The sequence below is a fragment of the Giraffa tippelskirchi genome, chromosome 3 (genome assembly GCF_054371585.1).
Source record: "Giraffa tippelskirchi isolate mGirTip1 chromosome 3, T2T-mGirTip1v1.2.pri, whole genome shotgun sequence".
In the NCBI taxonomy this organism is placed as follows: domain Eukaryota; kingdom Metazoa; phylum Chordata; class Mammalia; order Artiodactyla; family Giraffidae; genus Giraffa; species Giraffa tippelskirchi.
In genome coordinates this window covers 81,925,965-81,936,430 of record NC_137277.1, presented here as the reverse complement: position 1 = coordinate 81,936,430, position 10,466 = coordinate 81,925,965, and the positions used below count along the sequence as shown (strand labels likewise).

General features: G+C 38.1%; 1 protein-coding gene across 12 annotated transcripts; it reads left to right on the top strand.

Annotated features, from left to right (window-relative positions):
- Nucleotides 1–115: 115 nt before the first annotated feature.
- On the top strand, nt 116–9,715 carry HNRNPA3 (heterogeneous nuclear ribonucleoprotein A3). Of its 12 annotated transcripts, none has more exons than XM_081579623.1 (11): nt 116–156; nt 2,220–2,342; nt 2,434–2,580; nt 2,662–2,872; nt 3,202–3,291; nt 3,377–3,472; nt 3,565–3,645; nt 4,075–4,215; nt 5,039–5,161; nt 5,252–5,321; nt 8,113–9,715. In XM_081579623.1, the coding sequence occupies exons 1-10, from the start codon at nt 151–153 to the stop codon at nt 5,302–5,304; spliced, it is 1,071 nt and encodes a 356-aa protein (XP_081435749.1). In that variant the 5' UTR covers nt 116–150; the 3' UTR covers nt 5,305–5,321; nt 8,113–9,715. The 12 variants fall into 12 exon arrangements, with proteins under 12 accessions (XP_081435749.1, XP_081435748.1, XP_081435747.1 ...); XM_081579622.1 differs by having other exon boundaries at nt 5,416–9,715; XM_081579621.1 differs by having other exon boundaries at nt 4,075–4,218.
- Nucleotides 9,716–10,466: the final 751 nt, after the last annotated feature.

Here is a 10,466-nt window from a genome sequence, read left to right as displayed (position 1 = left end):
TCGCGCCCAGGTGGCCACGCCCCTTCCTAATTCGCCCCTCCCCCACTAGGCCGGCGGCGCGCGGAAAATGCGTCACGTGACGGCTAGCTCCGCCTCTTCCTCTCGGTCCCATATTGAACTCGAGTTGGAAGAGGCGAGTCCGGTCTCAAAATGGAGGTAAAACCGCCGCCCGGTCGCCCCCAGCCCGACTCCGGCCGTCGCCGCCGCCGCCGGGGGGAGGAGGTATTAGGGGGAGAGCGGGGGGTTGCTGGGTAGTGGCCGGCAAGGTGGGGGGCCTGTCTCGGTGGGAGCGGGGAGGCCGGGTGGACCGGGTCGGCCGTCCCGCGCTCTGCGTGGAGACGGGCGCTGGGAGGGGGAGGGGAGCGGGCCTCGGAGCCCTCCTCGGGGCTTCTCGCCAGCCCCGCCGGCTCCCTGGGCTGCACAAATGGTCCCGTGGAGGCGCGGTGTGGCTGGGGAGACTTCGGGAGGGGAGCTGGCCCGCTGGCCGCGCGGCCTCGGATCCGAGGCCGAGGGCGGCATGGCGGGCCTCGGCGAGAGCGGTTGGGAGGAGGCGGTGGGGGAGGGGAGGGGACGAGCAGGCACATCCGGGCGAGCGAGCAGGCGGGCGGCGGCCGCACTGACATTGATCCGCTGCCGCGTTACGAAATGGCGCATTGGCACGCAATGGCCGCCGCCTGGCTCCGCCGCGGGAGAGAGCGTGGGATTGGAAGGAAGAGGGAGGAGGCGGCCCAGCAGAGAATGCCGCAAATGGTCTCGAAGCTTGGGGCCTAGTGCTCTCGGTGATGTTCTCCCGACGCGTTTCTAGGCCTTAGAGATCTCTCAGTGGAAAATTTTATGTCTCGTTCTGTACCTCGCAACACTTGGTTGAAAACACGATTTTTTTTTTTTTTTTTGGTGAAGTTTACCATTTTAAAGTACTTCTTGAGCTACCATTTTTGCTAAAGTACTTAGAATTACACGTAATTTCGCGCCATGTGGGTAAAGTATTTTATCTCGAAATTTGAGTGTGGTTGTAAAATATGTAATTGAAAATTTTCTCATCTTCATTTTTTTATTCTCTGATGGGTCGGCTCTGGTTGTAGTTTCTTGGAAGTTTGTTTTCCAGGCCTGCAACCAGAGTCGAATTTTTCATTTGTTTGAGATAATTCCCCGTGGGTTCTAGTTGTTTCTTTTGTCAACTTTGCGTTGTCGTCAATTAGATGCATTTAACTGGGCCTTGAAAAGATGAAATTAAGTGAATTAATGCTTTAGGCTATTAATCGTTTAACATTTTTTCCTAGTATGTGACAGCCTCTTCATATTAAATGCCTTAGCGTCTCTACTTTTAGAAGACACAGGAAGACCTTAGAATGTAATGTATTTAAGCGCTTTTGATGAACGATATGTATTTAATGCATATGTGTATTAAGTGGCTGTTCGTGTAATTTGTTAAAGACTTAGTTGAAGTATAAATTCAGGTCATACGTTGGTTTTCTGTAAATCTCAAATTTTTGTTTTGTTGGGCTCCTTTCTTGCCAAACTATATCGAATACTGTACTTAACGTAAGTCCAAAACTGGTGCTTGTGTGACCCAGTAAAGTGTTGGTTTTGATATTTTGGGCATGTGGTAGGAGTGCAAATAGGAAATTTTTATGTGGTAGGTTTTTCCCCCCACAGGTTTTTTGTTGAGGGGGAATGCTGGTTTCCTCTTTCATTGAGAAATATTTATTTCAACATCTTTATTTGCTTGAAAGTGGTAAATTTCCCTTTAAGTTTGTCACTGGTAACATAAGTTGTACTTCACGGATTTGTGGTTTAAAATTAAATGCTTTGGGAGGTGTAGAGTCAGGAGGGAAGTTAGGAAAAGAAACCATATAGATAAAATACTGAATTTACAATAATTTCTTAGAAAGTGGTTTCTCCGTAGCCCCTTCAAAAATAATCTACCCTCAGGAATTTGTAATTGTAGCTCAAAATTATGGGACTTTTGAATCTGGAATTCTCTTGGGCTTCAATTCAGTTTTGAAGTGATGTTGGCATTTCAGAGTTTGGTTATAGGGTTTCTTGGTGTTGGGTCCCTTTAATCAATTGATGTGTGTGATTCTACCCTAGTGTTTTAACTGGACAGAGGGATAATGGTACAGGAATTTGTCGTTATTTGTAGGGGATGAAAAGTCTTGTGCATTTTTCTTTGCATTTAACTACTAAACGAAATAAAATGTATTGGTTTCTTTCCTCAGGGTCATGATCCCAAGGAACCAGAGCAGTTGAGAAAGCTGTTTATTGGTGGTCTGAGCTTTGAAACTACAGATGATAGCTTAAGAGAACATTTTGAGAAATGGGGCACACTTACAGATTGTGTGGTAAGTTATTAAAGTAACAAAAAAGTTCCTCAAAAGAGGGCAGAGGACCTGTGGAGGTGTGTTTCAGTGCTTTAAAATTTTTATTTTGTAGGTGATGAGAGACCCCCAAACAAAACGTTCCAGGGGCTTTGGTTTTGTGACTTACTCTTGTGTTGAAGAAGTGGATGCAGCAATGTGTGCTCGACCACACAAGGTTGATGGGCGTGTAGTGGAACCAAAGAGAGCTGTTTCTAGAGAGGTATTTTAATAATACCATGTTGTATGGCGTGAAATTGTAAAAATTTTGAGTTTTTTTTACTTACGTATTTTTTATTTGTAGGATTCTGTAAAGCCTGGTGCCCATCTAACAGTGAAGAAAATTTTTGTTGGTGGTATTAAAGAAGATACAGAAGAATATAATTTGAGAGACTACTTTGAAAAGTATGGCAAAATTGAAACCATAGAAGTTATGGAAGACAGGCAGAGTGGGAAAAAGAGAGGATTTGCTTTTGTAACTTTTGACGATCATGATACAGTTGATAAAATTGTTGGTAAGTAGCAATTTGAAAAGAACTGGAATGGGAAAGCAGAAATGGTTTGCTGTGTTGTAAACTTGCTAAATTGCTTATAAGTTTGTATTGTGCATAAAATAGCATAGAAAAGTGTACGGTACAGTTTTCATGAAGTGGCTACACTTGTAACCAGCATCTGGATCGATAAATGTGATTCACATCCCAGAACATTCAGCCCCACTCAGAAGTCACTACCCTTTTGATGATGTTTTAATAAATTGTATAGCAATAAAGGATATCATTTATATGTGCTTTTCCAAAAACATCAAATAACTTTTGTTTGTTTGTTTGATTAAAAAAATTTTTAGTTCAGAAATACCACACTATTAATGGGCATAATTGTGAAGTGAAAAAGGCCCTTTCTAAACAAGAGATGCAATCTGCTGGATCACAAAGAGGTGAGTATAGTATCATATATGCATACGAAATAGACATAAGTTATGATGATAAGTTTCTTAAAGATCTTTCTTGCCTGTATTCAAGGTCGTGGAGGTGGATCTGGCAACTTTATGGGTCGTGGAGGAAACTTTGGAGGTGGTGGCGGTAACTTTGGCCGTGGTGGGAACTTTGGTGGAAGAGGTAGGACGTTATCTTTTTTCTGAGAACACGTCTACCTAAAATTTATTAGTAAATTGAATATACATTTAATTCACACCTTTTTTTTTTTAAAGGAGGCTATGGTGGTGGAGGTGGTGGCAGCAGAGGGAGTTACGGAGGAGGTGATGGTGGATATAATGGATTTGGAGGTGATGGTACGTTTGTGATGTTTGATACTCCAACTTTGTTTCTGTATTTTTGTGTGACTTGATTATTAAAGTATGCTTATAAATTAATACTGTAGAAGACTAGACCTTTTTTCCCCCTTAAGATTTAATGTTATCTTGTTCTTTTTGGCTGATAAGATTTATTGTACTGATAACTGAGGTGGAATTATTTTTCTCAGAGGAGAATGTTTACTGTTTTTTTAGATTTTTAAAAAAATGGAACAATTTTTTAATATCAAAAGATTTAAGCTTTCATATTAGTGGTTAATAGCCCAGATTGTAGCTGTTCTATTTACCAGGTATCACCAAGCTTTAGTGTGTTAATCAACCTGTTTTCCTGGGGTTTAAAAGCACAGTAAACTGGCATTCTATAACTGTACATTTGTTTTTGTCTAAAAACCCCATTTGTTTTTCTAGGTGGCAACTATGGCGGTGGTCCTGGTTATAGTAGTAGAGGAGGTTACGGTGGTGGTGGACCAGGATATGGAAACCAAGGTGGTGGATATGGTGGCGGTGGTGGAGGATATGATGGTTACAATGAAGGAGGAAATTTTGGAGGTGGTAGGCTTTCACTTTTTTTAAGTATTCCATATTGTTTTTATAGTTCATTACATGCATTTTAAAAAAATGTTAAAACAGGTGAAATTTCGCATTTTATAATAGCAAATACTCAAATAGTGGAAAATTAAACTGAATTTTCTTACATTGCTGTGATTTAGTAAATTTGCAAAATGTATTCACGTGTTCTCCATATTGAAATGGGACATTTAACAGTAATGTTTGTTGCCTGAATTTTACTTCAGGCACTTTAAAGCTGTACAGATAGTAACTATAAATTAAATATGCAGACAGGTTTTATAGGTGTTACCAGGATTTAGGTGATTAAAAATATGTTAGGAGTGTTTCAGACTCTTAAGTTAGTCTGCATCATTACTCCGTGATACTTCAAAGAATTTTGTTATGAATGTATTCAATTTTGAATTGTATTGCTGTATCAACAACAGGTTTTTCGTAATAGTCAATTTGAAATGCTTTTTATCAATGACTTAGAAGTTATACTGTATCAGCTACAGTGAATTGATCAGTTTTTATGGTGTTTAGTGTTGTGAAGTAGAGAATGTGCCAGAGTGTATATACCATCTAATAATGAAGACTGGTAGCTGTCTAGTCTCTTGAGCCAGTTTTCACTCTTTATTCCTCTCCTGCATATGTCTGAGGTCTTTCTGGTGGAAAGAGTTTTGATAGTTCTGTGAAATTTCAAAGGATTGTGTGTGTCAGGATAGTGCCATGATTGTTGAAAGATAATGCAATGCATGTATATATTAAAAACAAGGAAAATAACTTCTGTAGGTCAGCCACAAATAAAATCTTGTAATTTCAGGTAACTATGGTGGTGGTGGAAACTATAATGATTTTGGAAATTATAGTGGACAACAGCAATCAAATTATGGACCCATGAAAGGGGGTAGCTTTGGTGGAAGAAGCTCGGGCAGTCCCTATGGTGGTAAATAATTTTTTTTTTTAGCAAAATTCTTTATTGCCTTTTAAGTTAAAAATGTATGTATATTTCTTTATAATTTTTGTGTATTTCCAGGTGGTTATGGATCTGGTGGTGGAAGTGGTGGATATGGTAGCAGAAGGTTCTAAAAACTCAGAAGAAAAGGGTAGGTATCTTTTAAGTTTTTATAATGATGATAAAAGAATATGTGGAATTGTTCACTGAGTGTAATAATTTTTTTATCCTGTATTATTCAACAGGCTACAGTTCTTAGCAGGAGAGAGAGCGAGGAGTTGTCAGGAAAGCTGCAGGTTACTTTGAGACAGTCGTCCCAAATGCGTTAGAGGAACTGTAAAAATCTGCCACAGAAGGAACGATGATCCATAGTCAGAAAAGTTACTGCAGCTTAAACAGGAAACCCTTCTTGTTCAGGACTGTCATAGCCACAGTTTGCAAAAAGTGCAGCTATTGATTAATGCAATGTAGTGTCAATTAGATGTACATTCCTGAGGTCTTTTATCTGTTGTAGCTTTGTCTTTTTCTTTTTCTTTTCATTACATCAGGTATATTGCCCTGTAAATTGTGGTAGTGGTACCAGGAATAAAAAATTAAGGAATTTTTAACTTTTCAATATTTGTGTAGTTCAGTTTTTCTACATTTTAGTACAGAAACTTTAACAAAATGCAGTTTTGAAGGTGTTTCCTTGTGAGTTAACAAGTAAAGAAGATCATTGTTAATTACTATTTTGTATGAATTTTGCTAAAGTTAACTGTAAAGAAACACCTGCTGACTTGCAGTTTAAGGGGAATCTATTCTCCCCATTTCCAAACCATGAAATGAATGGCTCTGACATGTGGAGAGAATAGATATTTGTATGTTTGCAATGTGTGTTTTAGATAATAGAATTGGGTATTTAAATTAGCATATTTGTGAATTTAATAGCATTAAGATTTACATTCAAATGAAAAATCTCAAAATTTCTATTTGGTTTTTGTGCATTTTCTTTCAAAATGTAATCATGATTTTAGTGTATTAGCTTTGCTGAGAGTCCTAGCTGTGTTTAGAACATCTCCATTCTACATACACCTTGGTCACAAGTGAACTGCTGCCATAGTTTTATTTGGGTGTAAAGAATGTCTACTGCCCTCTGTTTAAATTCTGGGAAGGGGTAGTGAATGTTTCCCCTTTCCTCCTACCTTAGGAAACATTCTTAAAATCTTGAAAATACAAGACCACTAAGCCTGCTGTATCTGAGCAAATTAGTGGCTACCTTTTTTTCCTTTTTAAAGCACAAGAGGCCCGTAAATCTTCAGTTATTTTCCTTGGTTCAATACATACTTTTTTGATACAAGCTCTCAGAGCAAGGGAATAAAAATCATGCATTGTTGAACCCTTATCTGGCTGGCATGCTTTCCTGTTTGTACCCTCTGCATTTTCCTGGGTGAAAACCAAGGATAGTCTAGATGGAAATCATCCCAGATACTTAAACTGCAGTAGACTTGCAGCACAGTTGCTTAGTACAAAAAAAGCTTTTCACTTCCCCAAGACCTGAATTCAAATTTGAATAGTCAGCTTGTACTCACTCAAAATCCCAGAGAACACACTGTTATTCACTTGTATGCTTGAACCTAAATCATGTTGGTATGAGTTTACAATTTGTTTGGAAGATCCTTGTTGAGAAGAGTTTTAGATAACAAGGTCGCACATATATATATATATAAATCAATGTCTACTGTTTTGCGCCAGCTAGTGTTTACAATTTCATTCAAGCCCTGAGTATGTGCCCTGTTGTTATTGTTTCTTTGCCAGTTGAACGTTGAATTCGAGATTCTTATTTTTGTTCTAAGAAGTACTAAGCAAAAAAGCAATAAAGGGGGGATGGGGCGTGCTAGTGTTTGACTATGCTCTCGTTGCTCTAATTCTGTGCCTCTGTGCATTAATATTTGGATGCATGCCAGCATGGAAATTGGTCTTCACAGACACTGCAGTTTTTCAGAAAACACTCACAAACCAATAAATGTAACAGACAACATTCCATTTGTTAATGGACATATGTGAATAAGCAGTGTAGAAAATAGGCTAATTATTAGCAAATGGTTTAAGTCTTTAACAACTTAAAAGTGTGGTTATATAAATGGACACTGTCAATGTTCATAACTTAAATCTGGGTACCTGGTCAAAATAATGCTTGGGAAACATTAAAATTAAGCTAAATTGTCTCAAGTTTTTTTTATTCATATAATAAAGGTTGAAGGAATGGGGGAGGTTAACATTTCCTGTTTCTATGTTTGTGAAATTGTTTTGACACAACCTTGACAGTATCCTTTAATGACATACGAGGTTAATTGTACTGTTAACAAAACTTTCTATGTTCTGGAACTAGTTTAATAGTGAAAATACTGTCAGTAAGTTGATGTTTGCAACCTATAAGCAGGTGAAATCTGTGTATGTGACCTGTTTATAAGTTGTATTGTTAGTTTAGTTCTTGTGAACAGTGTGGAAAAGTTAAGCCATGAGGAGAGCGATTTAACCAGCTTTAAAGGACCTAAGATGTGCTTTTTAAGCACGGTGTGGATCAAACGAGACTCACTAAGACAGGACTTCAGCAGCATTTTGAGTATGGACAAGTCAGCATAAATAAAGAATGACAAGGCAGCAGCAAGAGCTTCAACTACAGAGAAGTGAAGGCATAAAATACTATGGTGATAGTGAGCAACTTTCCAAAAGCTAGTTAAATCTGCTTATTACAACTGAAATATCGAAGAAGGTCTAGCAGGAAGGAGCTCTTCGCCTTTTGGAACACCAATGAGAGATAGTTGGCCACAGTCACTAGGTCTAGCATTTAGACCTGCAAGGAAGGGCAATAAGCATTAGGTAAGGTTTGAATTTGAATTTTTTCACTAATTAAAGAGTAATTTTTTGTAAAGCAAGGTAAGAGTAATTTTTTTGATTTGCAGGTTGAATGAGAACCCTACTTGCCTAAATGAGGAATGTCTTTCCTACCATCTTAAATACGAAGGTTTCTGGCTGGGTAAGGTTTGTAGCTCACAGTAAAGCCTGATGACACCATTTGTTTCCCCATAAATTTACAGTACATATTTTTAAACTATTAGATACATTGGCAAACTTGTTCACCTGAAAGCTTTGTCTTGAGGAATCACATCCAGCACATTTTAAACAGTTTTAAGATTTTTTTCTGCAAAAACCATGAGTGTTGATCTTGAGTCAGATATGAACAATTCATTGTTGGTGTCTTTAGGATAAAGTCAATTTTTGGCAAGAGAGTGACCAGATTTTTTAAAGAATTTTTGTAACAAGCATGACCTGTAACAAACATTACACTTCCAATCCTCATTCTAGGGGAAAAAAAAAAAATCTGGAATGAACTTTCAAAACTGTCAGATCATACAGATCTAAAAATGGTCTTCATTCAAGTGGCCTCATACATAAGTAAGTTCTCTTGCATATGACTTCAGGGAATTATTTGGACTAATAGGATAAACTTTCGGTTCTCTTTTGGTTTCGTTGTTGACCTGTTAACCAGAAGGTAGTGGGGCCCTACGTAAACTAAAGCTCCTTTCTAGAAGACAACCTTTCCCAAAGAATAGTTAAAAAATATTACTCCATTGCTATACAAAGTCAGATGCTGATTGTTCATAAGGGCTATTATTGCTGCCCCAAAAGGGCTTGTTAAAATTTGAGATTTGGTGTTAATTCACTTTTTAAAATAACACTTGGGGGAGGGGACAGACGGTTAAAATAAAACTAGTTTCTAAATTATAAGTCAAGTTCTTATATATAAACAAGTAGTTTGCCACAGATTTATTTTCAGAGAATGGCTGGTTGGGGGTCTGACTAAATCAGGGCTGAGTTTCTAAACATCATAGAAGTGTGAAATAAGGTAAATAGCCTTTTTAATAATTTTCTTTACAACATGGTTTTTAATGACGCAAATTTCCTAAGAATGAAACATTTTCTTTTTTAAAGGCAAGGCATTGTTCTTTTCCAGTCCATCTGATTTTATGAAATAAAGTGATTTTATTTAAATGTAGTTTCACTGTCATTTCTGAAAAATACGATGCTCTTAACTCAACACCAGTAAACAAAGAAGTTATACAAGAGATGGTCAAGGCAAATCTTTTGTCAAAACTCCTAGGTTGCAGCTTCCCACACTACATTTCTTCAAAAGAAAAAATCTTGATTTACACTCAGTGTCCTAAAGAAGAAAATTTGGTAAAAAGGACCATTTGTTGAACAGTTGAAATAAAATTGGTTTTAAGAGTTCTAACTATGTAAGTGACAATTTGAAATACTTCTAATGCCAGTATCTCTTGGAATTCCAATAATTGTCACAAAGTAGTGAGTAAGCATGCTAATGTGCAGGGGTAACGTAAGGATTGTTAGCCTATATCAAGTATTCAAGATTTCTTTTAAATCTCAATGTTTTACTCTGATTTATAAGACTTTAAGAGGTGGTCTGTAATGGATTCAAATGTTTTATTTGTAGTATAATGAAATGTTTACAGAAAGATAACTTTTTCATTAAAATATTTTTAGAAATGTGTGTGTTGTTTTGTCACTTCACAGTGTTCATGTGACCTCACTGTTGAATAGGTGGATATTACTAATAAGTGAAAAAGGAAACCTGGAATGAGCCTTCACGTTATCAGTTAAGGATTGTAGATTGTACTCAGTGGAAAACATCACATGAGGAGTAGGTGTGCGAAATTTTACTGCCACTTAAAGGATTTTGAGGGATAACAGCTCATTGGTGAGGAGTGAATCAACTTTCCTTGGAGAAAAATTTGAGTTAAGCAGTTAGGTGAAAAAGCAATTTAGAGGAAAGGGGATTCCAGATACTAGAAGGTACTGTAAGTATCTGGGGTTTTTATTTTTGGCTGTTCCACGTCTTGTGTAGTGGGCATTCTTTACTTGTGGTGAGTGGGGCTAGCTACTCTTGTGGTATGAGGGCTTCTAATCTTGAGAAACAGGCTCGGGCACAAGGCTCAACAGGTGGGACACACAGGCTTAGTTTGTCTGGCATGTGGGATCTTCCTCAACCAGGGATCAAACCTGTGTGTCCCTCCTCCCCCCATTGCAAGGCAGATTCTTAACCATGGGACCATGAGGGAAGCCACAAGTATTTGGTTTCTTAACGTCGAGAAAGGCAATGGAGCATTTTTTCATTGAAGGGTTGGGAAAAGATAACACTTGTTTTAGGCTCCTTGCATTGATAGCTATTAACATGTTAAATGATTTATGAATTGACACCGTCTTGAGGATTTTTGGCTGTTAACAGGATCTTGCCACA

Coding starts and splice junctions, on each gene's coding strand:
- HNRNPA3 (XM_081579615.1), top strand. CDS start 151: ATGGAGGTAAAACCGCCGCCCGGTCGCCCCCAGCCCGACTCCGGCCGT. Junction 2,873..3,201: donor TACAGTTGATAAAATTGTTG/GTAAGTAGCAAT, acceptor AAAAATTTTTAG/TTCAGAAATACCACACTATT. Junction 5,162..5,251: donor CTCGGGCAGTCCCTATGGTG/GTAAATAATTTT, acceptor GTGTATTTCCAG/GTGGTTATGGATCTGGTGGT.